This window comes from Eublepharis macularius, chromosome 17 (genome assembly GCF_028583425.1).
Source record: "Eublepharis macularius isolate TG4126 chromosome 17, MPM_Emac_v1.0, whole genome shotgun sequence".
Lineage (NCBI taxonomy): Eukaryota > Metazoa > Chordata > Lepidosauria > Squamata > Eublepharidae > Eublepharis > Eublepharis macularius.
This window is the reverse complement of record NC_072806.1, coordinates 29,783,657-29,808,578: the sequence shown is the minus strand read 5'-3', so window position 1 is coordinate 29,808,578 and position 24,922 is coordinate 29,783,657. Positions and strand designations below refer to the sequence as shown.

Sequence of the window (24,922 nt, the reverse complement as noted above, 5' to 3'; positions counted from 1 at the left end):
CGTCCTCTCTCTCTCCCTCTCACCCTCTAGCTGAGAGTTGGGAAAGTTGGAAAGGTGCAACGAGAGGTATGTGGTTGCCCTCTGTGCAGAAGGACAGACAGGGAAAGCCCTGGCCTGCCGGCAACACCTGCTACTTCCTGTGAGCCAGGGCCTAGCCCAGGATACCTGGAGGCAGGTCATAAAAAGGACTTGCAACAAGACTCCACAGGGTGCAATTACGCGTCAGCCTTGCAGAGCTCTTAGGCAGAGGCTGCCTCCTGGAGTTGCCTGGCAAAGCTCTGCACGGGATTGACTGAGGCTCAGGGAAGCGCTTGACTCTGCCATGCCTGGCTCGGCTAGACAGAGAGACAGAAGCCAGCCCCAGGCGCTCCATACCCATGAAGGAGAACTGCTTGGCACACCCACGTGGAAGGCCCATTTCTTGCAGCCCTGCAAGACCAAGGTCTCCCCCAAAAGCAACGCAGAGGAAGCCAAGCAGAGGCGCAAGCCCAGGCCAATGCGCTCCAAGGCTCGGCGCATGGCTGCCAACGTCCGCGAGCGCAAGAGGATCCTGGACTACAACCAAGCCTTCAACGCCCTTCGACTTGCCCTCAAGCATGACCTCGGGGGCAAGCGGCTCTCCAAGATTGCCACCTTGCGCAGGGCCATTCACCGGATTGCCTCCCTCTCCACTTCTCTGCGGTCTGTGTCTCGGTGGCCTTGTGCTCATGCGGAATGCCACAGGCCCTTTGGCCAGGAAAGCGTCAAAGGCAACCTCATTCCCTCCGGCCTTATTCCACTGCCTCAGGAGGCCAACTGTGGCGACTTACTGCCCTTTCAGTCACATACGACGACTTCTTTGGCATGTGGCAAGTGCCTCCCCGACTCTTCTCTCCAGCCCTTCTACGAAAGCCCAAAGGAGGGCAACTACGTCCCCAGCCCTGCTTATCACTCCAGTGGCCACTGTCTCTTTGGGACTCGTGCTGTCTGCCAACCAAGACAGGTGGATTATGGCCGAAGTTGCCCTTCAGGAAATTTCCCTTGGGAATATGGATTTTTCTCCTCTTCACCCATGGCCTGATGAACCGCGGTGGCACTTGAGGTAAAGCACATTTGATCTAGCATCCAACTGCTACAGGCGAGGGACACATCCTTGCTTAGCAGGCCTCGAATAATTCAGTTCTTTGGCACCAAAGCTGATTTTTAAAGATGCCCAGTAACCTGCCCGTTCTGAATATTGCTGAAATATTATTTACATTGTCCAGATGCTAGATTTGGACAAAAATCATGCTTTCTGTTGTTCTTTCTCTGGGACTCACTGACATAGTCTCTCTCTCTGAACGGTCATTCTGACCCAGAAACCAGTCGGACCACACCACCCTGTGAGTGTGTGTGTGTATCTTGAGGTGCAATTTGGGTACTGCTGCTCAGAGTAAACGGTTTTGGCGAACCCTGTTCTAGTCTGCCAGAAGCTAAGCTCTGCAGTCGGATCCTTCGCTCGATTTCCCACGGTTGGAATGCTGCGCACACCAACCGGGGAGCAAGTCACATCCCACTAAAAGCAGGGGGTCTTATTCCAAGTAAATATGGTCAGGCTGCAAGGATGTTTTCACAACTGCAGCTTTTTGTTTCCGATGGGGAGTTTGTGAAGGTTGTCCTTGCATTATAAAAACGCATGAAGGAGAACAGCATTTTGTTTGACTGTGGTTCTAGTCCAGTAGCACCTTAAAGACCAACCAAGAGTTTTCAGGGTACAAGCTTTTGAGAGTCTAGTTCCCTCGACAAAGGGAGTTTGGGTCTCGAAAGCTTATACCCTGGAAACTCTGGGTTGGTCTTTAAGGTAATATTGGACTCAAACTTTGCTCGTCTACTGCAAACCAACATGGCTATCCAGCTGAAACGATCTTATTTGAAAGTGTGTGTCCTGATCAATTTAAGAACTTCTGTTAAATTTAGCAATTCTGGGATTACACCTGGGGTCTTCCAGAATGTGAAGATTTATAGTGCAATCCTAAGAAGAGTTACTCCTGTCTAAACCCATTGATTTCAATGGACAGACTGGAGTAAGGATTCCTGTGTAAATGTGGGAACAGGAGGACAACCGTAAGATATACACATTTTTGTTTTTAAGAAAGGTATAATTGCTACTGCTGTTGTTTCCAGTATCTAGCTTCTTAGAATCTTTCCTCCATCCTGCCATTACTTATACAAGCACCCTAACCAGAATTATACCATTGCCTTCAGTGGATTTAGAAGTATGTAACTCGGCTCAGGATGCCACTGACAGTTGAGAAGGAAAAGCTTCCACCACATGCTCAGATGCCTTTTCATTTCAGAGTCCAGAACTTGCGCCAGGATATTGAAGCTCAGGGTTGTGGCGAGCCCCAAATCCATGTGAAACCATGTCCTTCCTAGTACGAGCTAAGAAATGTCATAGAAGATATTAGACTAGAGTGAAACTGCCCGGCTTGGTTAACTGTAGAGGCATGGACAAAAATGGGGGTAAAACTAAGTGGATTTGGTTCAGGACCAACAAAAGAAAGAAAATACTTCTTCATCCCAATGCATACTTTGACTTGTGGAACTCGCATCCCCATGAAATAATGAGGGGTGCTTGCTTAGATGGCTTTAAAAGAGCATTCATCAAATGCACAGAGGAAGAGAGGTGCATCAGTGGCTGTTAGCAATAATGGCTAAATGGACCCCCAGCTTCAGAATGCCAATCGGTTGGGGGCACCAATGTGGAGGGAGGCTTTGACCTCTTTGTTTCTGATTGATTTGAGTGCAGTAGCACCTTAAAGCCCATCAAGATTTCCAGGGTGTAAGCTTTCAAGAGTCAAGCGTCAGTACCTGGCAAAAGAAGATTGACTCTTGAAAGCTTGTACCTTAGAACATTTATTGGTCTTTAAGGTGCTAGTGCACTTGGACCTTGATGTTCTACTGCAGACCAGCATGGCTACACACCTGAACATTTATTTCTGTTTGTGTGCCTTCTGAAACATCTGTTTGGTCACTGGGGGAAACAAGATGCTGGACTAATAATAACATAATAATAATAACATTCGATTTATATACCGCCCTTCAGGACAACTTAATGCCCACTCAGAGCGGTTTACAAAGTACGTAATTATTATCCCCACAACAAAACACCCTGTGAGGTGGGTGGGGCTGAGAGAGCTCCAGAGAGCTGTGACTAGCCCAAGATCACCCAGCTGGCTTCAAGTGGAGGAGTGGGGAATCAAGCCCGGCTCTCCAGATTAGAGTCCCGCGCTCTTAACCACTACACCAAACTGGCTCTCTACACCAAACTAGTTGGACTATAGGTCTGACCCAGCACTGTCTTTATATGCTTATGGTTTAAGCGGGGCCCCACCGTTGAACGTCAAAGCTGAAGAGTTCTCGAGAACTAGGAAGGTGGCTTGCATCGATTTAGTGTATAAAAAAGGGATTCCACCGCTGTTCTTTTAAGGTCCGCAAGATGGCACTCCTCACCCCTTAAACGTTCACGGAGGGCGTTCTTGGGAATTGCTAGAGGAAAGCTAAAATTGGGGTATGCAAGGCAGAAAAAGGGGCATCTTTGCTCTTGTCCCTTGAAACCGTGGACATTAGTTCCACATTTTAGACAGCGTGCCAGCCTCAAGCAACAAGCCCCACACTGTGACAGTCTTCAGACTAAACATACCAATAAATAATTAAAGTATCCTCTTGGCACCTTCTAGGATTAGTTGCAGCCCTGGGTTTTGTGGGCTTTATCAGATGCATTATCTGCTATAGAGGTACACACAAAAGGGAAAAAACTGTGATGGTGAACTGTGGGTTTAAAAGGCCATGAAATGTACAAGGTCCAGCCCTGCCATGCTCAAGAGTATATACGGTAAGCGCAGCGACCATTCACAACATTTACAGTAGAAAAGAGCAAGAATCCAGTAGCACCTATAAGACTAACAAAATTTGTGGTAGGGTATGAACTTCTGTGAGTCACAGCTCACTTCTTCAGATACTGTGACTCACGAAAGCTCATACCCTACCACAAATTTTGTTAGTCTTACAGGTGCTACTGGACTCTTGCTCTTTTCTACTGCTACAGGCAAACATGGCTACCCAGCTTGAACATTTTCAGTGAAATCCTAAGCAGAGTTACTCCAGTCTAAGCTTAGGATTTCACTGTTAGTGATCTCAAATAATGTAACACCTGTGGTGGCTAAGAAAAGGTTTGGCTCTGTTTAAGACCTGGATAATGTCACTGGAAGGTGCTGCATCAGCTGCGTCCATTCCTGGTTCATTCAGATCTAGCTACAGTGATCCATGCCTTAGTTACATCTCAACTGGTCTACCGCAATTTGCTCTACTTAGGGCTACCCTTGAAGACGGTTCAGAAAGTGCAGCTACTGTAGAATGCTGTGGCTAGACTGCTGGTAGGGCCCAGTTATCAGGGACTCATGACCCCAATATTACAGCAACTACGCAGCCTACTGATCCGCTCTGGAGACCCAGTTCAAGGTGCTGGTTCTATCTTTTAAACCCCTACATGGCTTGGGATCAGGGTATCCGAAGGACCGTCTTTTCCCCTTTGTTCCTGCCCAGGAATTAAGATCACAGGGAGCCGTCCCATCAGCTAAAGAAGCTCAGTTGTGGGTACACAAATGAGGACCTTTTTGGTGGTAGTCTCATGACTGTGGAACAATCACCCCCAGGGAGGTGCGCCTGGCCCCTTCACTCTCCTACTTCAGGAGACAGCTGGAGCTGGTTTTATTTAGGACAGCTTTTAAATGTATTTTAACTGTGTTTTAACTCTGTTTTTAACTGTTTCTTGAACATTTTATGTTGTTTGTATTTTACACTGTAAGCCGTCTTGAGCACTTTTGGAAGAAAGGTGGCTAATAAATGTTTAAACAAACAAACTCTCCAGAATGGACCTGAGTTCCAGAAAGCCAGAAAATATCTGTGATTGAAAGGACTTTCAAGGACACTGAAGGATCCAGGGGTGGAGGGAAACAGTACAGAGGCCCAGGAAAAGGCAGGGTGGTGGGGAGCTGAGAAACTGGAGGATAGATCAGTAAGGAGCAGCCGCCCCATTTGAGGATGTCAGTTGCGTGCGTACATGCGCGTGTGCACACACGCACATTTCAAGCCATATACAATTACTCTTATATTTCTGGTAATTGTGAAGTATAATAAAGTTCACACAGCAAATTGTTTGAAAACACCTTTTTTTTGCAGGTAGTGTGAAATGTATCCAACCCAAGGTGTGTTGTGACTCTCTCTCTTTGCTCTCCTCCCAAATTGTTTAACCTGCAAGAATACTGGATTGGGGGGAAGGTTTGCACACGAGGTCTGCGGACAGGAGGTGCTCTTGTGTTCTTGTAGAGATGGAGATTCTCGGCACAGCTGGGCTCAAGACCCTTTTGCAGCCAACACTGTCCTGGTCAAACCTCAGAGCAAATCCTCCCAGCTTCTCGCTGGGTTCCTCTCTGCCTTCTGCCTCTAACATGAAGCTGGCTCAACCACTGCCCACAAACTTCGCGCATTATATAAACCACAACTCACTGGAGTCAATATCCTACCAGGCAGTGAACCCAAGCAAGTAACCAACCAGCCCAGGCAGCAATACTCCCCTTCGTTCTGCAAACATGATGCAGAAGAGGCACTACAAGGCATTTCAGACTTCAGAATATTCCCCTGCATTCAAAAAATCCCTGCCAGTACAGAGATGCTCTTTTCTGTCAGATATATATATTGAAGACTTCACTTCTGTCAACTGCACGTCCCTATTAGCCGTCAGAAACGTTCTTTTAAATTTATTTTTACTTTGTTTATACTCCACTTTTCTCTCCAATGGTGAACCCAAAGGGGCTTACAACAATCTCCCCTCCTCTATTTATCCTAACAAAGCCCCATGAGGTGGGTTAGGATGAGTGTGTGTGTGACTGGTCCAAGGTCATCCAGCAAGTTTGCATGGCAGAGTGGGAATTCGAACCTGGGTCTCTCAGATCTTAATGGTACACAACATTGGCTCTCTCATGTGAGATATTTTTATTGTTGCCCCATAACGTACACAAGCTGCCTACTGTATACCATATTTCAATGTAACACCTTCAATTTAAAAAACGCTCTCTGAAAAAAAGAGAACAGCACAGCAAGCAAAAAGGGCAGATCCTGCTCTGCTAGCTGTCCGCTTGCAAGGAGGTTTTGATGAGAAGGAAGATTAAAAGTTGGAATCTGCCACCTGCCCCTGGGAAGCTCTGCTGCCTTCTCTTCCTGCAGGTGAGAAACTGTCTCCGACATTTTAATGTGCAGTATGGGGCGGGGGTGGGCTTTTGAACGTCTTTGTCTTGCAAAATCAAAAAGAGTCCAGTAGCACCTTTAAGACTAACCAATTTTATTGTAGCATAAGCTTTCGAGAACCACAGCTCTCTTCGGCAGATACATCTCTTTTGTCTTGAAGAAATCGAATCAAACAGCTATCAGATTTCCAATAGAGAATGAATGAATGGATGGATGGATTCAATGTGGATTTGATCTCTTCCTCATAAACTACATCCACGGGTTTGCATACAAGGAGGAGGGGTGGGGTTGGGGAAAGTCTGAAGGACCACCCAGTGCTAGTGGCACAGTCCAGTCCACCTCCCCGGCGCTGGACCACCTCGTCCCACTACTCGCCTAGACCAGGTCGAAGAGGGAGGAGTTTCGAGCAGGCGCCTCTTGGCTCCTTGCATCGCCCGGTTCCTGCGGGGATGGGCCTTGCAACTCAGAGGAGACCCGCATCAGCAAGCAGGGAGGCTCCGGCCCTCCTGCCGCCTGGCCCGGCTGAAAGCCCCGGGCACCTTGTTGCTGGTGCAGCTGCGTGCAGCAGGCGCTTCGGTGCGATGCTCTGCAAACTGGGCCCGCGCCCCATCGGCTGCCTTCAGAAGGGACGCCTCGCCGAACCCCGCCCTTTTGAGACGAGTCTGCGGCGCTGCAGCCCCCTCGAAGGCTCGCTTATTGTGAGTGCCTGAAACGAAATCAAGACGGGACGTCGGGAGGCCTTCCATGCACAGGGTCGCCATAGGTCGGAGGCGACCAGACGGCACAGAACACGCCCACCCACGCGCCCTCTGCTAGGCCAGCCCGGGAGGGCGCAAAGGCGCCCCCTTCTTCTCCCGGACGCCGGAGGCCGCGCCCCCCGAAGTCTTCCCCAGCCCTGCCGGCAAAAATGTGCCGGACGCCCCTTTGGAAAGCCCTCGAAAGGGGCGCTGGCGGGGGAGCAACGGCCAGCGGGCGACCGTCTGCTCCGGCCTCTCCGGCCGCGCTCCCGCGTGGCGCTCCGTGGCTTCCTCCGCTAAGCGAGCACCCCCTGGGGTTTACTTCTGGCGGAGGGTGCGAGGGTCGCGCCACCGTCTTAGGGGCGCTTACTTCGGAGGAACCCCACTGAACAGCGCGGGGGTTACTTCTGGGCCAAATCGCGCGTCGGGGGCTGGAGCTCCCCTGCAACAACCCCGCGCCCCGGGCTTGCGGCAGACGCCGGCCGGAGGAGCCCCCCGTCTTGCTGCCCGCTCTCACACCCCCTCTCCGCCCGAGGCCTGGAGGCGCGTCCCGCTGCCTCCTCGGGCTCCCCCTGCGGCCGCCGCGGCCCGGCCCTTGCCGCCTGGCTGGCCCGGAGCGCGCGCGGGGAACGGCCTGGCTCCTCCCCCTGAGCGCCCAGCCCGCCTGGGCGGCCCCTCGACGGGTGGGCCGCGGGTGCGCCCAGTGGCCGCAGGGCGCCGGCAGAGGGAGGCGAGCGCAGCAGCGCGGCTCCCGGGCAGGCACAGGCGGGCAGGCACAGGCGGGCGCCCTCGGCGCACGGGCGCGTCGGCGAGCCGCCCCAGCCGGCCGCCATGGCCATCAACACGGACGCGCCGCTGGAGAAGGCGCTGGAGGGCTCGGCGCTGCCGGCCGAGGCGCACGAGACCGAGAAGCTGCTGGCGGCCGGCAAAGTGTGCAAGTCCTTCTCGTCCGGCGACGCGGCCCTGGCGGGCGAGGCGGAGCGCAACGGCCACAGCCTGCCCTACATGAGCGGCTCGGAGGGGCAGCTGGAAGCGGGGCCGCGCTCGCCGTCCAGGCTCAGCCTCGGCCGCGCCTCGTCCACCGCCACCACCTCCAACCTCCACGAGCCGGAGCGCTCCGAGGATTACCTGCTGCTGGCCATCTTCTCCTGCTTCTGCCCGGTGTGGCCCGTCAACGTCTTGGCCCTGGTCTTCTCCATCATGGTAAGCGGGCGCGCCTCGCCGCCGGACCCCCGAGCCCTCTCCCGGGAGCCTCTCCAGCGCCTCGGGGGCGCCCGGGGACCCGCTTCCTCGCGGGCGGGGGACGATCGCGGGCTCCCTTTTCCTTCGCGCCCCTCTCACATTTCGTCCGGTGGGTTAATCTGGGAAACCGGCAGGAAAACCGGCCGCTGCGCTCTTTGCTCTCTCCACCCGTGCCCAGCGCCCACTGTAGGAAAACCAGAGATGCTTCTCAAAGTGTAGGAAGGACATTCATTTGCTGAAAGGGGGGTGGAAATGACAGATAAAACGATTCTTTTGTTTAAACCAAAATGTTTGAAGAGAACCAGCCAGAGTAATGGTAAAGACAAGCACAAGTTTCTCTTAAAATGTGCCTGCCTCAGATAAACCGGCCCCTCCGCTAAGCTAAATTAAACCAAATGAAAAGCGTGCACGACCTGGCTATTTACTCTGCAAAGTGAATTACATTCTCCGTATGCCTGAGACAGACACCTCCTTCTGGTTGGCAAAAATACTTTGCATAAACCATTGCCACCCCCACCCCTCCCCAGCCACGGCTTGGCCCGGTTGGAGTGCGGTTCCATTAGGAGGCACTTCTTGCTTGGCTTCTGGGCTGCTTTCACACATCTTTGGAGAAAGCACCTTGGAAGCACTGCAAGTGCAACTGGATTTTCCTGTGCGAAGGACACACACCTTCTGGGTTGTCCTGGCCTCTTCGGAAGGCACTCCCAACTCTGGTTTTCTTCCCCCTGCAGCCCTAGAACTCGAGCAAGTGAGTTGCAGGCAGGATGTTTGGAATTTTGAGGGCGACTGGGAAAGCGCTCTTGGCAGGGGAGAGGCGGAGTAGAGAGAAGCCCTGGAACTTTTGAGGCTCTGTACTCATATGAGAAAAATACTTCTGAGCATGTGCAGAGTGACTCCATCAGCAAGAAACAATCACAACCTGCTGCCCGGCCCACAAGATTAGCAGAGCAGAGAATGTGGCTGGCAGGCAGGGCTGAGCCCCTCTTTGTGCATCCCCTCCCCCCCACAGTGGAGGGTCTGTCCCTCTCTTCCTCCTTCCGGCAGGTGCATCTTCCCTGCCCACTCCCCTCCCAGGTCTGGCAGTGCCTCACCCTCTTCAAGAAGGACTCTGAAATGGGGGCTTTCTTGCCCTGGGAGCCAGCCTGGCCCTTCGCTGTCCTGCCTCTAAGCCGATCCACCTATCCCCGGGCCAGAACCCCCTGAGACCCTGAGGAGCAGTAGACACTTTCCAAGGTGCTGTGCAGCCCCCCTCCTCATTCCTGGACAAAGACGGTGTTGCTAAGATGGCTTGCAAAGGGGATGGTTTGTCTGGGGCTGGCCAGCTCCTTCGCATGCCTGGGGTGGTGCCTGCTGGCCAGCAGAGACTTCTGCAGCCTTCAAAGTGAACTTGGCTCTGGCCCGAGGGAGGGAGGAGGGAAGGAAAAAGCAACCTCCTGCCACTTCTGATGGAGAAGGCGCTGGGACTCCAGCCTGCCTGGAAACCACACCCTTGGACCTTAACCCTACATTTGTGGAAGTAGGGGCTAGTACATCGTAAAGGAAAGGTGTCCTTTCCATGCTCGGGGGAAACCTTTTGCATTTCAACATTTATTTATTTGTCTATTTATTAAACTTCTATCCCACCCTCCCTACAAGCGGGCTCAGGGCGGGTTAGAACAGTAAAATATAATTTATATTAAAAACTTCAATAAAACCACAGAATTAAAACCACCCTAGACTGCAACCTTACACCCTATCCCTGCCAATAATGCACAAAGGGGTGGGCAAAAAGGAGGGGGAACAGGCGTTTCAGACAGCTGTAACTCATATGGGGGGGGGCAGATGATCACATGACAGAAGGCTGGTTGGAGGCTTTCTGATCACTATTGGACCGGCCTCAACCATATGCCTGGTGGAACACCTCAGCCTTGCAGGCCCACCGGAACATTGAGTTCAGGCATTGAAAAGAGCATCCAGGGTGGAGGTTTGATCCAGATGAAACTCTGGCCTCTGTTCAAAGCAGCCGTCCCCGACCTTTTTGGTACGAGGGACTGGTTTTGTGGAAGACAATTTTTCCATGGACCGGGGGAGGGTGGTGGTGGTTTCCGAATGATACAATTGTGCACTTTATTTCTATTATTACATTATATAATGAAATAATTATACAACTCACCACAATGCAGAAACAGCTTGAGCTTGTTTTCTTGCAAGTAGACGGTCCCATCTGGGGGTGATAGGAGGCAGCGGCAGACACAGTATAAGGCCAGTACTCACAGACCGGTCATCGGAGAGGGCAGCAGCAGCAGCCAGCAGGCAGCTGCAGCACACACACAGCTGCCCAGCAGCTGCACTGCCACGAGGGGTCTATATTTTTTAGTGCAACTGTGCGGGGCAGGAGGCCAGTGGCGCTTCTCCACTCTCCAGCAGCGGCCACGCCACCAGAGGAGAGGAAGAGGCAGGCAGGGGCAGACTGGGACGGACGGCAGGCAATGCTCAGGGCGGGTGGCTGCCCGGCAGGCACACAAAGGCGCGAGGGCAGGGCAGCAGCAGCTCCAGCAAGCGCAGCCACACCGACCACAGCACGAGGCAGCAACTGCGCATATGCCGGCTGGGAGCGGGAGGAGAGACCCAGAGGCATGCTGGGAGTCAGCCGGCCAGGTGAGGTGATATTTCTAATGAAAAGTGCAGGGTCGGCCAGGCGAGGCACGGCCGCCCCTCCCAAGAGGGCGACCGCCTACCTCACCTGCTCCCTGGAGCCGGCTCTGCGCTCGCCTGCCACTCACCTCCTGTGCGGCCCGGTTGCTAACAGGCCACGGACCGGTACTGGTCCACGGACAGGGGGTTGGGGACCCCTGGTTTAAAGGATGTGGTAGAGGTGGAAAGGGGCGGCCCAAATGCATCAGAGATTGGAGGATCTTCCCTGCAAGGAAAAGCTAAGGGGGTCTGGTGTTTGTAGTTTTAGAAAAGACTACTAAAAGTAGGGGGAAGCATGACAGAGTTTCATAATGTGCACGGGGTGGAGAAAGTTGTCAGAGACTTTTTCTCTCCCTGCACCATAACCCTCAGGTCTGGGCAGGGGACACCCAATTTAATTTACTGGTAGCACATTCAGGAGAGACAAAAGAAAAGTCTTTGAACTCAGAATTATGAAATTTGCTGTCACAGGAGGTGGAGGTTTAGATGGCTTTGAAAGGCGACTCGACAAAGTCATAGATGAGCGTCCCATCAAGAGTGCTTCAGCGTGATAACTAAGTGAAACCTCCAGCCTCGGAGGCAGTGTGCTGAGGAATACCTGATGTTGCTGACCACTCAGCGCAGAGGACGGTGGCCTTTATGCCCTGTTTGTAGACTCCCACGGAGCATCTGGTTGGGAAGCAGGATGCAATATCAGATGGTTTGCCCAGCAAGGCCCTTCCTGTTGTTGCAGGCAGGCCTTAGCCCAGATCTGAGCCCTTCCTCGTGTAGAAACAAATCCTGGCCAGCCAGCGTCCCACCAAACCATTTCACTGCAGTGGATCACTTCAAAAAAGGGAGGCACTGGGGCTTAAGTAGCTCACGGGCCGTTACTGAGAGGCACGCCTGGATTGGGCTGGGTATTTTGGTTTAAAGTAGTACGCCATACAATCCATTATCTTGACTATAGGTTCCAGCTTATGCAGCAGCCTCAAATCAACAACAACGTTTGATTTATATAACACCCTTAAGGACAACTTAATGTCACACTTAGAGCAGTTTACAATGTGTGTTATTATTATCCTCACAATTGTCACCCTATGAGGTGGGTACAGCTGAGAGAGTTCTGAAAGAGCTGTGACTGATGTAAGGTCACCCAGCTGGCTTTGAGCGGAAGAGTGGGGAATCACTCCTGGTTCTCCAGATTAGAGTCCTGCCGCTCTTAACCACTACACCAAACTGGCTGTCCTCCTGATCACTCCTTTGGCACCTCTTCTTCCTTCACTAACTGGATGTTTATGTGTGTGTGTGCGCCATGAAATTGCAACTGACTTGTGGTGACCCCAGCACAGAGCTTTGAAGGCAAGCAAGGAGCAGAGGTGGTTTGCCATTGCCTTCCTCAACAGAGCAATCCCAGCTTTCCTTGGTAGTCTCCCATCCAAGAACTGTCCAGGGCCAACCCTGCTTAGCTTCAAAGATCAGACAAGATCTGGCTATTCCATGCACCTTCCCAATAGGATGGTTAACGAGAAAGAAGAGTTTCCCCACACTTTTACGGGTGAAAAATAGCAACTTTAACCCATGTCAGCAACTAGGATTGTAGGGTGGTTGCTATTCCGGATTGTCACATGGTACCAGGGTGTGTGATTTTCTGCATGTGTGTCATTATGGAGCTAAGAAAAGCGGAGACAAAGGACTGGCTGCCGCTGCTGCAGGCTTCTATGTAATCTGAAAGCTTACACTGTGCAGTGCAAAGATAGTTTTAATAACCAGCTTTCTGGCACTTCTTCTTGGTGTTCCGGCTATTACATCTGTAAAAGCAGGATGTATAGGAGGGGGGGAACACAATCCTATTCAAAGAGGCCTTTTCCTAGTCAGGGTCAGGCGGATGGTGTGTGTGTGTGTGTGTGGGGGAATGTGAGAGCAGTCAGGCTAGACTAGGGAGGAAACTGCGTGGAGCTGTCCATGGTAGTCCTTTACCTCTATGAGGAAAATACGCTTTTAGGGAAATCTGCAGATAGACTCTAGCCAGTGGTAGTCTCTAATCTAGTCTACAGGGAGGTGTGGGGGAAGGATGACCTGCCATGACCTCAGACCATTTGCCGGCAGTATATTCTGCTACAACAGGCCTTCAGGCGTGGAACTCCCTGACCCGAAGGTCTGTTAGCACCTCTTTTGGTCTTCGGGATCCTTCTGAAACCAGAGGGGGCCGGGGGCCTTTTTGAAGCCCTTTCAGTCTGCGGCTTCCCTTGCTTGAACTATTAATTTTATATTTGACTCTAGGCTTTTTTAGCTCTGGCATTTTGTTTTGTTGTACAGCTTCATCACTGGTCTCCTGCCTGCTTTTATTCTGCTGCTGTTCCAGATTTTTTAGATTTGAAGACATCTGTTTTAGAATTTTTGAATATTTTTGTTCCATGGGGCAGCCACTTTGCATGCCATTTCTATGACAGAAAGTTGGGATATAAATATTGTAAATAACAGGAGTCCAGCGGCATCTTCAAGACTCAGAATTTAGCTTTGCTATACAAATACGCATCAATGGCAAAATTAACAATCTATATCTTTATCTAAATAGGCCAATCCTAAAATTTCAGGAAAAATGGAAAGTTTTTTTTGATTTTGTAGCTGAAAATTAAGAATAACTAAGAACAACTATTAGTAAAATAGATTAGTTATGAAATTTGTTATCGTTGGTACATGACACCAAAGAAGATTGCGCTAGGGAATTTGAATACTTCTAATAAATGCTGGAAATGTAAGAAGCATGAGGGCTCCCTCTATCATATGTGGTGGTCGTGTGAGGTAGCCAGGCAGTACTGGGGGGAAATAATAAGAGAAATGAGTGAAATTTTACAATTTCAAATTAATAAGAACCCAGAACTCCTGCTACTGAACTTGGGAATGGAGGGAATTCCAGCCCAACACAGGACGTTGATATTTTATATGACAGCAGCAGCTAGACTTTTGTATGCGCAAAAATGGAAAGTACAAGAAGTGCCAACTATTGAAGATTGGACTTACAAATTGCTGTATATGGCTGAAATGGACAAGATGACAAGAAAACTGAGAGATCTGGACTCAGGGCAGTTCAACACAGATTGGGAGAAGCTGAAACAATACCTGGAGAAGAAATGGGAGGTGGGAGGAAAACTGTGGCAGTTTGAGAACTACTGAAGTATTGAAGTAGAGGGGGGAGACTTTACCGGGGGGAGAAGAGATAAATGTGAATTAATAAGCAGTCAGATTAATAGATTGACATATATATAGATATATATAGGTTAACAAACAGAACATAGAGAAAATAATTAATTATAAGGACTAAATATAAGGAGCGATTAACTAACAATATTTTCTTTTTTTTCTGACAAGTTTTGTACCAAACTGAATGTCTGAAGATATAGATGGGTCAAATTGATTGACTACGTGAGGAGAGATATATAGAACTATTATAAAAAGATAGAATGAGTAATATATATAGAGAATAAGTCAAATTGTTTGATATAAACGAATGTATGATCTATATGGTTTATGATATATAGAAATATCTGAAATTGAAAAATTGGGATAAATTGTTTATCTAAGATGGAAACAAAGACTTACAGTTTGGGCATATAATGTTAAAAATAGTTAAGGATGTACTGCTTAGAATAATGGAGAATATATATTTGTTTTAGATAGAGGAAGCTAATAAAAGTAAGGGAAAGGGGACAAAGGGTTGGAAAGCTGCTGGAAGTCAACAAAAAGGGGGGGGGAAAGGGAGGGGGTTAGAGATGAAAAAATTGGGGAAAATTGAATGTAAATGTGGAAATAATGGATTCTAACCCAATAAAAATTTTTCAAAAAAAAAAAGTTATGAAATTTGTAATTTAAAATGTTGAATATAAATGTACCCTAATATAAGTATCATCGTATCTCATAGAAAGCATCTCAAAAATTTAATGAAGGGGATGGTGGGGTGAAATTCTTTGCGTTTTATATATTCTGTTACATACAACCATCTCTGATTTATACAATTATGTTATACAACTCCGTTTTTCTTTCTGCATCCCCTTTTACTATTATTTTGTTTTTCAAAATAAATTTTATAACATTTCAAAAAAAAAAAAAAGACAGAAACTTTGGTGAGTCTGAGCTCAGTCCCTCAGGTGCAGGGTGTCCATCCATTAAAACAATTATTTTTATATGCACAACAGAAAGGCTGTGGGTGAGGAAGGGAGATGCTACAAAGAGCAGCTGGTTTAAAACAAGATCCGATCCAAAGCATAATAAAGCGTCCGTGAGGACCACTCCCAGCTGTTACTAGACAAACAAAGTAGTGTGAACATAAAATCTCATCTAAGGAAGTGTAAGGAGAAACAAGAGAAGATGCATTGCAGAGATACAGGTGAACTAATGAACATACACAATGTCTTCACTCACTATAGGAGCTACTCTCCTGTATATACCCTCCCCTTATAGACGTTAATTGATTCAGCTGTCTCTCTGTAACTTCCTATTGTTTCTGCTTATCTTGCATGAGATTTTATATTGCCTCTACTCTGCCTGTCTGTTGGAAGCAGAGAGAACTGATTACTCTTTGGATTGGATCTTGCTTTAAACCAGCTTCTCTATGTTAACCCTCCACCTTAGCGTTTCCATTGTGTATATAAATAGAAAAAACATGGATGTACACACTGCTACACATCTGAGGAAGTGAGCTCTGACTTACAGACGCTTCTGTTGGAATACTGTTAGTCTAGAAAGGAGCCACGGGACTGTAGCATTATTTTGTTGCTGCAAACTAACATCTGGAATTAAAATTTTAAAATGAAAGCAATGGATCGGGAGTGCAGTTCAGTGCAGCTGGAGCACACAGCCTAATCCAAATTACCTCCATCAGTAAAATCTCTGAATCTAGAATTGAATTGATTATTAATTGTGGTCCCTCAGAATTTAACAAAGGCAGCAACTAAGAATATGTTTCTAAGCTGAGATACACCCTTCTGGGCCCATTGACTTCAGACTTAGAAGGGTGTAACTCTGTTTAGGATTCCACTATCATAGTTAATTTTTTTTCTTGCTTCTGTTATTTTAATTATTGTTACTATTTATAATGCAGTTTTTCACAGGTGACAATTCTACACAACCATTTCCATTACCATCACTCTGTAAGATAAGCAAGCGTCTGCTGCGTTTATCCCAAATTCTCTGCAACACAATATTTGTCACACCCTCCGTGACTTACCCAAAAATGGTTAAATGATGCTAACTAAACAAATGTGCTTCACTGTTCCTTTGATGCACTGCAGAATCCAACGTTTCTTGGTGCGAGATTTTAAAAACAATTGAAACTAGCTTCAGATACATGGGAACGACGGAGGGGGACAGGAAGCCTCAAACCATGGGAGGCGTTTTTGTGATAATGAAGGAGGTCCATTGCAGCGGGAAGAAAGGCCAACGCCAGTGAAAACACTTGAGGTCTGGATTCAGAGCAGGGAGGATTCAAAAGACAGAGATTTGGGAGATGTTGCGTGCCAGTCATTGTATGAAAATGAAAAGTTTCTTCTGGACAGAGCTTCATGCGTGTCTCGCCCTGCCGCCAAACAGCATACATGATTCTCCGCTTTATCGTCACAACCACCCTGTGAACAAAAGGCCCAAAATAATCAAAGGAGCTTCATGGCTGAGAGGGCCTTTGAACTCAGGGGTGCCTTGTCCATATCTGACCCTGTAGCTATGACCTTGTGCATGAACCGGAAACGTCATGGGCTGATGTTAGAGACGTGGTAGGAACCACCTGGAACTGTAGCTGTTCTGCAGGTACAGAAGGGAACAGGGATGTGTGGCATCAGATCCCAGACTGGCAAGCAGGAGGAAGCCTGGCTGTATGACCTGGGACGTGGCTGCCTGCCCTTTCCCACCAGCACAGTTGTGCCTTCTGCATACAACAGCTTCAGTTCCCAGCAACTGACCTCCCGGTCCAGGTCCAGGTGGGGCTTCCTACAGCCCCATCTGGGCCTCAGCAGTGTCCAAAACAGGTAGTCCAAAGCAGCACTGCTGGAGATGGTCCCATGCCTCTCTCTCTCTCTCTCTCTCTCTGTGCCAGGCTAGGAACAGCAACCAGCAGGGGGACGTGGATGGTGCACACAGGCTTGGACGTGTGGCCAGGTATCTCAGCATCCTTTCCATTGTGGTTGGCATCATCATCATCCTCTTCTGCTCATTAAAAATTGCAGGTAAGTGCCGCAGTGAAAGATCTTTGGCAGCCATTTGGAGCTGACAAAAGCCATTTATACGCTCCGAACTTCCATGGGGTAATCTTTGAGCATCGCTTTTACAGGTGTCAAAGTTTGCTTTTGTGTAAGAATTGCCTGCATTCAGGAGAACCTATCCCTTTGTGTATCTGCTTGAGTCACTATTCTGGTGTGCCTTTGATTTGAATGAGGCAAGCCAGAACACCTGTTCACGCAGAGATACAACGAGCACTGGAGCATGAGTAATTTTGTTGCATCCCTGCTTTAGGGGTGATTCAGTAGCTGTCCATGCAACTGTACAGAGATGTGGCAGAATGACCTGCCTCCAGCAGAGGCTGGTTGTAGAAGGCTATTTCAGTAACTCACACAGAGATGTGACAGGCAACCTCTTCTGTGGATGAGGGCTTTGGGCTTACATGAATGGTGAATTATTGAATAAATATATTTCTTGTGGCTCAGTTGCAATCTGCTTTGGTCCTCTATTTGACAATTGCTGCCTTGGTTCCCATATTCTGGTGGTTTTAACTACATTAATAAGCTACCTAGACCCTTTAAAATGCCTAGATACAATAGACAAAACGTGGGGGGACTCCCTGCCTCACTAAAGCCACAGAAAAACAGCTCATTTGAGGGAGTAAAGCAGACGTTGCAACGGAGAGACCAAATGCCTAGCAAAACCAGGGTTTCCTCCCTTTTCCAACTTACAGCATAGTTCCCTCTCGGATATGTGGCTTGCAATCCCATAGACCCATCTGTGCTATAAACCTACCAGTTTTAATCCAGTTTGCCTGCCATGGCGCCCTTCCCCAAGGAGATCCCTGGCCTCCTTCACAAACCCAGAGCTCCCAGGATTCTCTGGAGAGAAGAAATGGTTGCTGAACTTGTTTGTAATGAAGATGTGCCACAAGAGAGAGACAACTTGTGAGAATCAACCAGCAGCCCTTCTTTTTATGTTGAACTCAGTGTGACCCTTTGGCATTTGAGGATGGAAGCCAGCCAGGGTTTCCTTCTTCAGCTGGCCCCTCCCCTCCCCTCCCCTGCAGCCATCATGCCCCTTCCCTGCCCTCCTGGGCAAGGGAGAGCCCTTGCCGTGGCCAATGAGAGGTTGCACCGCTTCTGCCCCCATCCCTTTGATGGGTGCAACATCCGCTAGATAGGAAGCTCACGATTGCAAAGCAGAGTAGGCAGGTTGTGGGGGGGGGGAACAGATGAGCTACCAATTGGCCATATCTGCTGAAAGTATTGAGATGAGATGGAAAAGCAAGAGAGACCCAAAAGTCCCTTGGAAGCATAGATGAGAAGAGGCCAGTTGGATCCGGCCCAGGTAAGCCCCACTAGCCCAGCATCCTGATTCCAGCCATGGTCAACCACATGGCTTTGGAAGGCCCTCAAGCAGGACATGCAGGCTGTTGCCCACCAGCCGCTGGCATCCACAGATAGACTGCCTCTGTATATGGAGCTTCCTTTTACGACTGACACTTATCCTCTTGGTGACTCTGAATTCTAGTGTTATGAGAAAGGGAGGGGGGAAGCTCATTCTCCCTATGCATGACTCTATAAATGCTGATCATGTCTGCACCCCTCCTACCCACCCTGGTATCTTTAAAAGCCCCAAACTCCATAAAAGCCTGGTCTTGAAGGAAGGGGCTCCAGTCCTGTTTTGGGCGGCTTTTTCTGCACCCTTTCCAGCTCTGCAAGAGCTTTTCTAAGTGCAGGTGGTCAGAACTGGACCCAGGACCCAGGATCCCAAAGGTGGTTGCACAACACATCTAACGGCTAAGTCTCTTTCTGCATTAATGCATCTCTAGCATCAGAGGGGCCATTTACTGCCAACTTCGACTTCCTGTTTTCTTAACCATTTTCGAGTCCTCCTTTTGCCCTGTAACCACTGAGTTTTTGCAGGAACTCTTTGAGAAATGCATCGTCGAAGGCATTTCTGGCACAGCCCAGGTCTGTCAGGCTGCTGCCCCGTTTGCTTAAACGGAGATCCATGCACAAGGAGCACAGCATTGGTGTGGCATGATCCCCCCCCCATTCCCTACTCACCCTTTTGTATTATGATGGGTGCTACCTTTTATCCACGGCTGGTGCCAGCAACAGAGACATTTGGGCATTATCTTTATGCCTCTGGTGCCTCAGAGAGGTGCTCCTATGGATATTATCATCTGAACACATGAAGCTGCCGTATACTGAACCAGACTCTTGGGCCGTCAGGGTCAGTATTGTCTACTCAGACTGGCAGCGACTCCAGGGTCCCAGGCAGGTCTTTCACATCACCTAATACTTGGCCCTTTTAGCTAGAGATGCTAAGGATTGAACATGGGACCTTCTGCATGCCAAGCAGATATTCTAGCAGTGAGCTACAGTCCTTCCCTAAATCTAAAATGTGTTGGCATATAGTGGTGAGTGTTGTTAACATTTATTGATCAGGATGTTACTGAATGTCATGAAGCTTCCAGTTCCATGAGAAAATCCCACTGTGGACGTGTTTTCCCTGCTTGGGATGGAACCGCTGTCCCTTTTTTCCTGACCTGCCTGACAAAACTTGATAGAACTACTTTTGTTAAAACAGATGCTTTCCCCCCTTCATTGCATTAAGGTTGCATAAATGTGGAGTAACAGGGACGTAAGAGAAACAGACACATGGGCAAAATGCCACAGTCCCTCTCTCACACACAGACACGCACACACAAGGTAGTTGTTCATTTGCTTTCTCTTGGTCTCTCTGTTTTCCAGGTGTCCTGTGAACCAACTAGCACAAGCAGGCTCTGGGAGAAGGACTTGAGAGGTCTTCCAGTACTGGGCTGCAGTAACAGAAGGGACTTTTCAGCGGGAGGGTCCTGGGAGCCACCTCTACCTGAAAGAGTGCATGCACCTGATCCCGTAGCTCTTTGGAGCACACGTTTGTATTTCTTTGGGAAATGAATGGACGGAGGCTGAGAAAGGCTACTTTGCCTTTCACCACCCACAAAGAGGACGAAACAGAGGGAGGCAGTAGGAGAATCGCCGGGATGCGGCCTTTTTGTTGCAAAGAGAGGAAGGGAAGACAGCCCAAATTTGGTGCAAGCTCTAAGGCGACAAGCTACCAGGTGAGGTGGAGACCCAGCGAATGAGCAAGAGAGCGGCTGCAGTGGCACGTCCAAAGCATGCTTCTCCCTGCGTTTCCAGTGTTGGACATAGGCACAAAAAGTAATGGCTCAAGGGGACTTTTGTATTTTTGATGACAAAAAACTGACCATTTGCATGCCTGTAAGAATACCCCTTTGGGACTTAATACTGGACTGTTTTCCTTTGTTCCGAAGCCGGTTCCTAGGCCGGCTCTGCATGACGGATGCTGAATTTGACAAGAGATCCTGTTCTGCCCCCTTTTGGACCAAGGATGCTGTTGCTCTCCTCTGAAACATGGCATTTTATGCCAGTGGCAGCTCTCACAAAACAGCTGTTTGGGAAGCAAGGGTGCATCGTGACCCAACGACAAAAGGGGATGGCGGTCAGGCTTCGGACTCAGTGAAAATGTTCTTTTCACCTCCAGAGGCCAGGAAGAGGCAGCCTTCCCTTGAGGGCTCTGCGTAAATTCTCCTTTTTTCATTCACCCTGGGTACAACTAGGGGGCCAAAATTTGCATGATTTGGTCCGTTTGGAAAGTGCAAGGTAGGAACAAATACATCTCCCACATTTGATGTATGTCCCGCTCCAAGCACCCACGAGCAATCGTCTGTAATGTCTCCTTTTGACAGCCAAATCTGTTAGGGCCCCAGGGTGTTAACCTCTGTGCTAAGTCTTCATGTGCTAATGTGAAATCACCTGCCACTGTTAAAGCTACAGCCGAAGCCCTTCACACTTGCAAGGTCTTCCCTTGGAAGAATTACAGCACACATACCACCATTGCAAAAGCAACCCCCTTTAGCCTCCCCAGTGCTTTTTTTCGCTTGCCTCTTGTCCATGTGTGAAAGAGAGCATGTGCCTCCTAGTTCGCAATGGTGCCCAGAACAGAAGAGATTACTCCCGGCAGCATTAGACTCCAAAGGCATGAAGGCCCACATTGCACAGTCTGCTGGCCTGCCTTCCCTGAAATGAAATCTCAACCCAGTTAGTTCCCCAGCGACGTGCCACAAGAGTGCTGTTTGTGTTCTGGGAAGTTAAACATTACAAAGCCCACAGTTGCCAGAAAGGAGGGTGTCCCTTGCATCTCTGCAGGATTTGTTTGTCCAGCCTGATCTCTTTCTAGTCAGTCACTGGCGGGGAGGCAGTCAGTTCTGCCCCATCTCTGCAACTGGGTCGTTTAATTGCTGAAGTGTTTCATCTTCAGCTCCCCTGCAAGTGGGGAGTGACACGAGTAGCCACCAGCCAACAAAAGCCCATCTAAAGCACACTGTAGTTATGAGGGACCAATAAGGAAGCAGTTTATTTCTTACAACCCCTAAAGCTAGTTGAATCTTCGTAGGACTCCACCTCAATAGTATTCCTGCCGCAGTGCATTTGGACGGGGAGTTTGTATCTGCTGGAGTGCTGAACAATGATTTCAAGGGAACACTGCCAAAGTGATGGGGGAGGGATGATAATCCTGCATTGCCTGTTGCTTCCTGGCCCAGGTAGAATGCTCTGCCCGCTCTGCCCTCTGCTGTCCTCTGCGCCTAAAGCAAAGGTTGGCTGATCCCACTGTGGTCTTCAGCCTCACCCATGCATGGAGTGCATATGAGCAATCCCATTGCCTGTGCAAATGTTGCCAGGAAATGACTGTGCACCTGTCGGATGTCAAATCTACGTCACTCCATCTGCTCACAAAACCCTGACGGAGAATTCACCCAGGGTACCTTCTTAAGTGTATGGCCTGTGTCTGGAAATCTCTGTGTCGTCTCTAAACTTCGGCCCTGCTGAGTAGATGCTCAGTTCCAAAGCTGTACAAGACCCTGACAGGCTGGGCAGGGAAGGAGATGCAACTCAATAGTTTTCATGCTACTGAACAATTTACATGCATGAGTCCAGCTTTCATTCCATTGGTGGTGGGGGGGAACAGATGCCCCCCGTCATCGCCACCTTTGCGTGGGGCTCACAACTATACAAGACAAACTGCCAGAAGCTAGGGGTGGTGGGTGTCTTTCATAATGAACCAGCCCTGCTCAGGTAGGGTGAAGTAATTTGTCTTAAACTTCCTTTCTTGAATGCTCTGGAGAGGTCTGGGGGAGGAGAGCACTCCTGTTCAGGATAAAACTTTTGTTTTTAAACTTTTCTGCAAAGTGATGTACCATATTATTTTTCTTGATATCTCTTGGCATGAGGAAATAAAAACAATAAAAATTTACCATGCATGGTCAAAAAACTGGGTTTTGCAAGTCTGTTAATATGCCATGAAATGAATTAGTTAAATAATCTCCATAGGCGCACATGTTAAGAAAGGAGGCTGCCTGTGGTATCTCTGTATGATTTATATCTCTGGCCTTCCAAGCAGCCTCCTCCTGAAGAATGGGTAGGTAAACTGGTGCATTGGGTATGACAGAATCGTTCAATTACTGTCTGCAGTGGTAGCAACAGGTGTCTGTTGTATCTCTGCATAAGTTGGAGTCACAGCCAGATCAGCAACTGATACAGAGATACAACGGGCAGAATCATCTTGGGGGGGGATCATTTTCTCACACACGAGGGCCTAAAATGCTCTCCCCGTCTGTTTTCAGGGGAGCATTTGAAACTCTTATTAGGGGGGCGGGGGAGGAAAAATAAAATGTTCCACAGGCCTAAATCCTTGCAAGGGTTGTTGGATGGAAGAGAAACCCCAACCCCATGTTCCTAGGGCTGGGGGGCGGGGGGTCGAGCACACCGGCAGAACCAGCCAGCTTTCCCCCTCAACAGCAGCAGAATAAAAGGGACACAGACCCGTTTTATCTGTCTAATTTAATGGTTGCAGAATTCAGCCACTTTTGGCTAAGATTTTTGAACCTCCCCCCACCATTTTTAAAGTCTAAATGTTGACCACAATAAAAGCTCCATCTACAGAGGAAAACTGCCTGAAATATGAAGCAACAACTAGAATGGAGTGACTGAGAACCAGCACAGGCTGTTGCTGGAACAGCCCTCCATAGACGAAGGGCTGCCCCCCCCCCGCTCCCCCAGGCATTGCTCCTTCCCTGGACTAGCAGCAGTGGCAGAGTGGCTGGCCTCTGGCTTTGTGCCTGCTTGGCTCCACGAGCCAAATGGAAGGAATTTCACAGCAAGGGCCAGCTTTGCCTTGTTGCAGAAGCAGAATTTATAATAATACTAATACTTCTAGTAACAATAATAAGCTAGCTTTTCTCAGCTCTTGTGGACTGGTTAAAGACCAATGACTACATACAACAAAATGAAAGAGTAAAAACAGTGTGGGGGGGAGAGGAAAGCTGCCTCTGTGAATGTTTTCCCATGAATGGGAAGAGGCCTTTCCCTGCATGCAGAAAACTAGTATGTCAAGGGAGAAGTTATATTCGGCGCCAGGGGCACTGGGCTTCTGAGGCAGCAGGTTTGCAGCAGCATTCGGCTCCTAAATGCCACCCCCAGCTGACCCAGGACGGCCTCAGCAAGGTGCTGCACCCACCTCCTTGAGCATGGCAAACGAGCCCTCCCCAGGTCAAGGATGCATCCAAGTGAATGAGGGGGTAGAATGGGGTTTAGATTTCAGCAGAAGGGTCACCTTTTGGAATTCCTCACCTCACATGTTAAAAAGAAAACCAGCACAGAAAAGCAAGAATAGAAAGGAACCTGTCTTCCTGCTCTGCTAGCTTTCTACTGGCAGGGTGTTTTTAAAAAATGTGTGGAGTGCTGAACTCTACCCCCTGCAGCTGAATAAGTGCAGTCTGTTCTACCCCCTCATTCACTTGCATGTGTGAACGAGGCCTAAGAGGTCCTCCTGAGGTCAGGAAGGGAACGTAGCCCACCTCATATTTTGGTGAAAAGTGCTCCAATGTGCCAGTTTCTGAGACCACCTCCCGTCTCCACCAGACTGCCTAAAAATCTTGTGAGCAGTGGAGGAAATGGGTGGGTCTTGGTCTGGGACCATCCAGGGAAGACTTAATTGGTGGAGCAGCAAGTCTGAGCAGGGGAGGGGGTATCATCACCAACAATCCCAGTGAGCAGAACGAGGCAGCAGGAAGTGGAAGAAAATTCCAGCTCAGACAAAGCCCCATCTCTCTTGCCGGAGAGGCATGAAGTGGCTTGTTCGCTTAACATGAATCTCTCTGCCGAGAAGCAGAGGCAGGCCCCGATTCTCAGGTGGACCAAAAGTTGAGCAGATGAACGGACTTCCCTACAAAAGCTTCCTGCTCGGATGCACAAAGCTGGCTTCTTTCACACCGGCACAAAGTTATCCCCTTGAACATCAACATATTTGGATATAATGAAACCTGCAAGCCAGCTGCTTCAAATGAAACAAGTAACGGGGGGAAAAAAATCAACCCTAGAAAGGATTTTAACCACTAAACTTGCTTTTAGGAAATCCCAGGGGATGAACTTAAATCCGAATGAATTGGAGTAGGTATTTCACAATTATCGTATGCACCAGTTCTGAGGTCTTTTTTTAAAACAGTGAAATCAAGGCGTCCTCTGGCTTCTAATCCCGAGCTCACCCAGGCCACTGAAAAATGCTACGGCATGGCTGATGCTTTTGTTAGCAACCCCCCTACCCTCGGAGCTGCAGTCTTGAATTCTGCCCACCTCTCTCTCTCTCTCTCTCTCTCTCTCTCTGCTTGAGGAGTTAAGCAACAAGAGCCCACCAGAGGAAGATGGTGCAAGACAGTGAGTTGGAATCCCTTTCTGGGAGGATTC

The 24,922-nt window shown here is 49.0% G+C and overlaps 2 protein-coding genes across 2 annotated transcripts; both read left to right on the top strand.

Moving 5' to 3' along the window:
* Positions 1-322: 322 nt before the first annotated feature.
* Positions 323-1,060, top strand: BHLHA9 (basic helix-loop-helix family member a9). The gene has a single exon (XM_055001210.1). The coding sequence runs from the start codon at positions 323-325 to the stop codon at positions 1,058-1,060; it is 738 nt and encodes a 245-aa protein (XP_054857185.1).
* Positions 1,061-7,832: 6,772 nt separating this feature from the next.
* On the top strand, positions 7,833-18,284 carry TRARG1 (trafficking regulator of GLUT4 (SLC2A4) 1). The gene is made up of 3 exons (XM_055001855.1): positions 7,833-8,204; positions 16,984-17,113; positions 18,175-18,284. Exons 1-3 carry the CDS (start codon positions 7,833-7,835, stop codon positions 18,282-18,284), a joined length of 612 nt encoding a protein of 203 aa, XP_054857830.1.
* The last annotated feature ends 6,638 nt before the right edge of the window (positions 18,285-24,922 follow it).

Excerpts from the sequence above, each read along its gene's own strand:
- TRARG1 (XM_055001855.1), top strand. The coding sequence starts at position 7,833 with ATGGCCATCAACACGGACGCGCCGCTGGAGAAGGCGCTGGAGGGCTCG. Across the intron at positions 8,205-16,983 it reads CCCTGGTCTTCTCCATCATG|GCTAGGAACAGCAACCAGCA; the intron begins GTAAGCGGGCGC and ends TCTCTGTGCCAG. Across the intron at positions 17,114-18,174 it reads CTGCTCATTAAAAATTGCAG|CCATCATGCCCCTTCCCTGC; the intron begins GTAAGTGCCGCA and ends CCTCCCCTGCAG.
- BHLHA9 (XM_055001210.1), top strand. The coding sequence starts at position 323 with ATGCCTGGCTCGGCTAGACAGAGAGACAGAAGCCAGCCCCAGGCGCTC.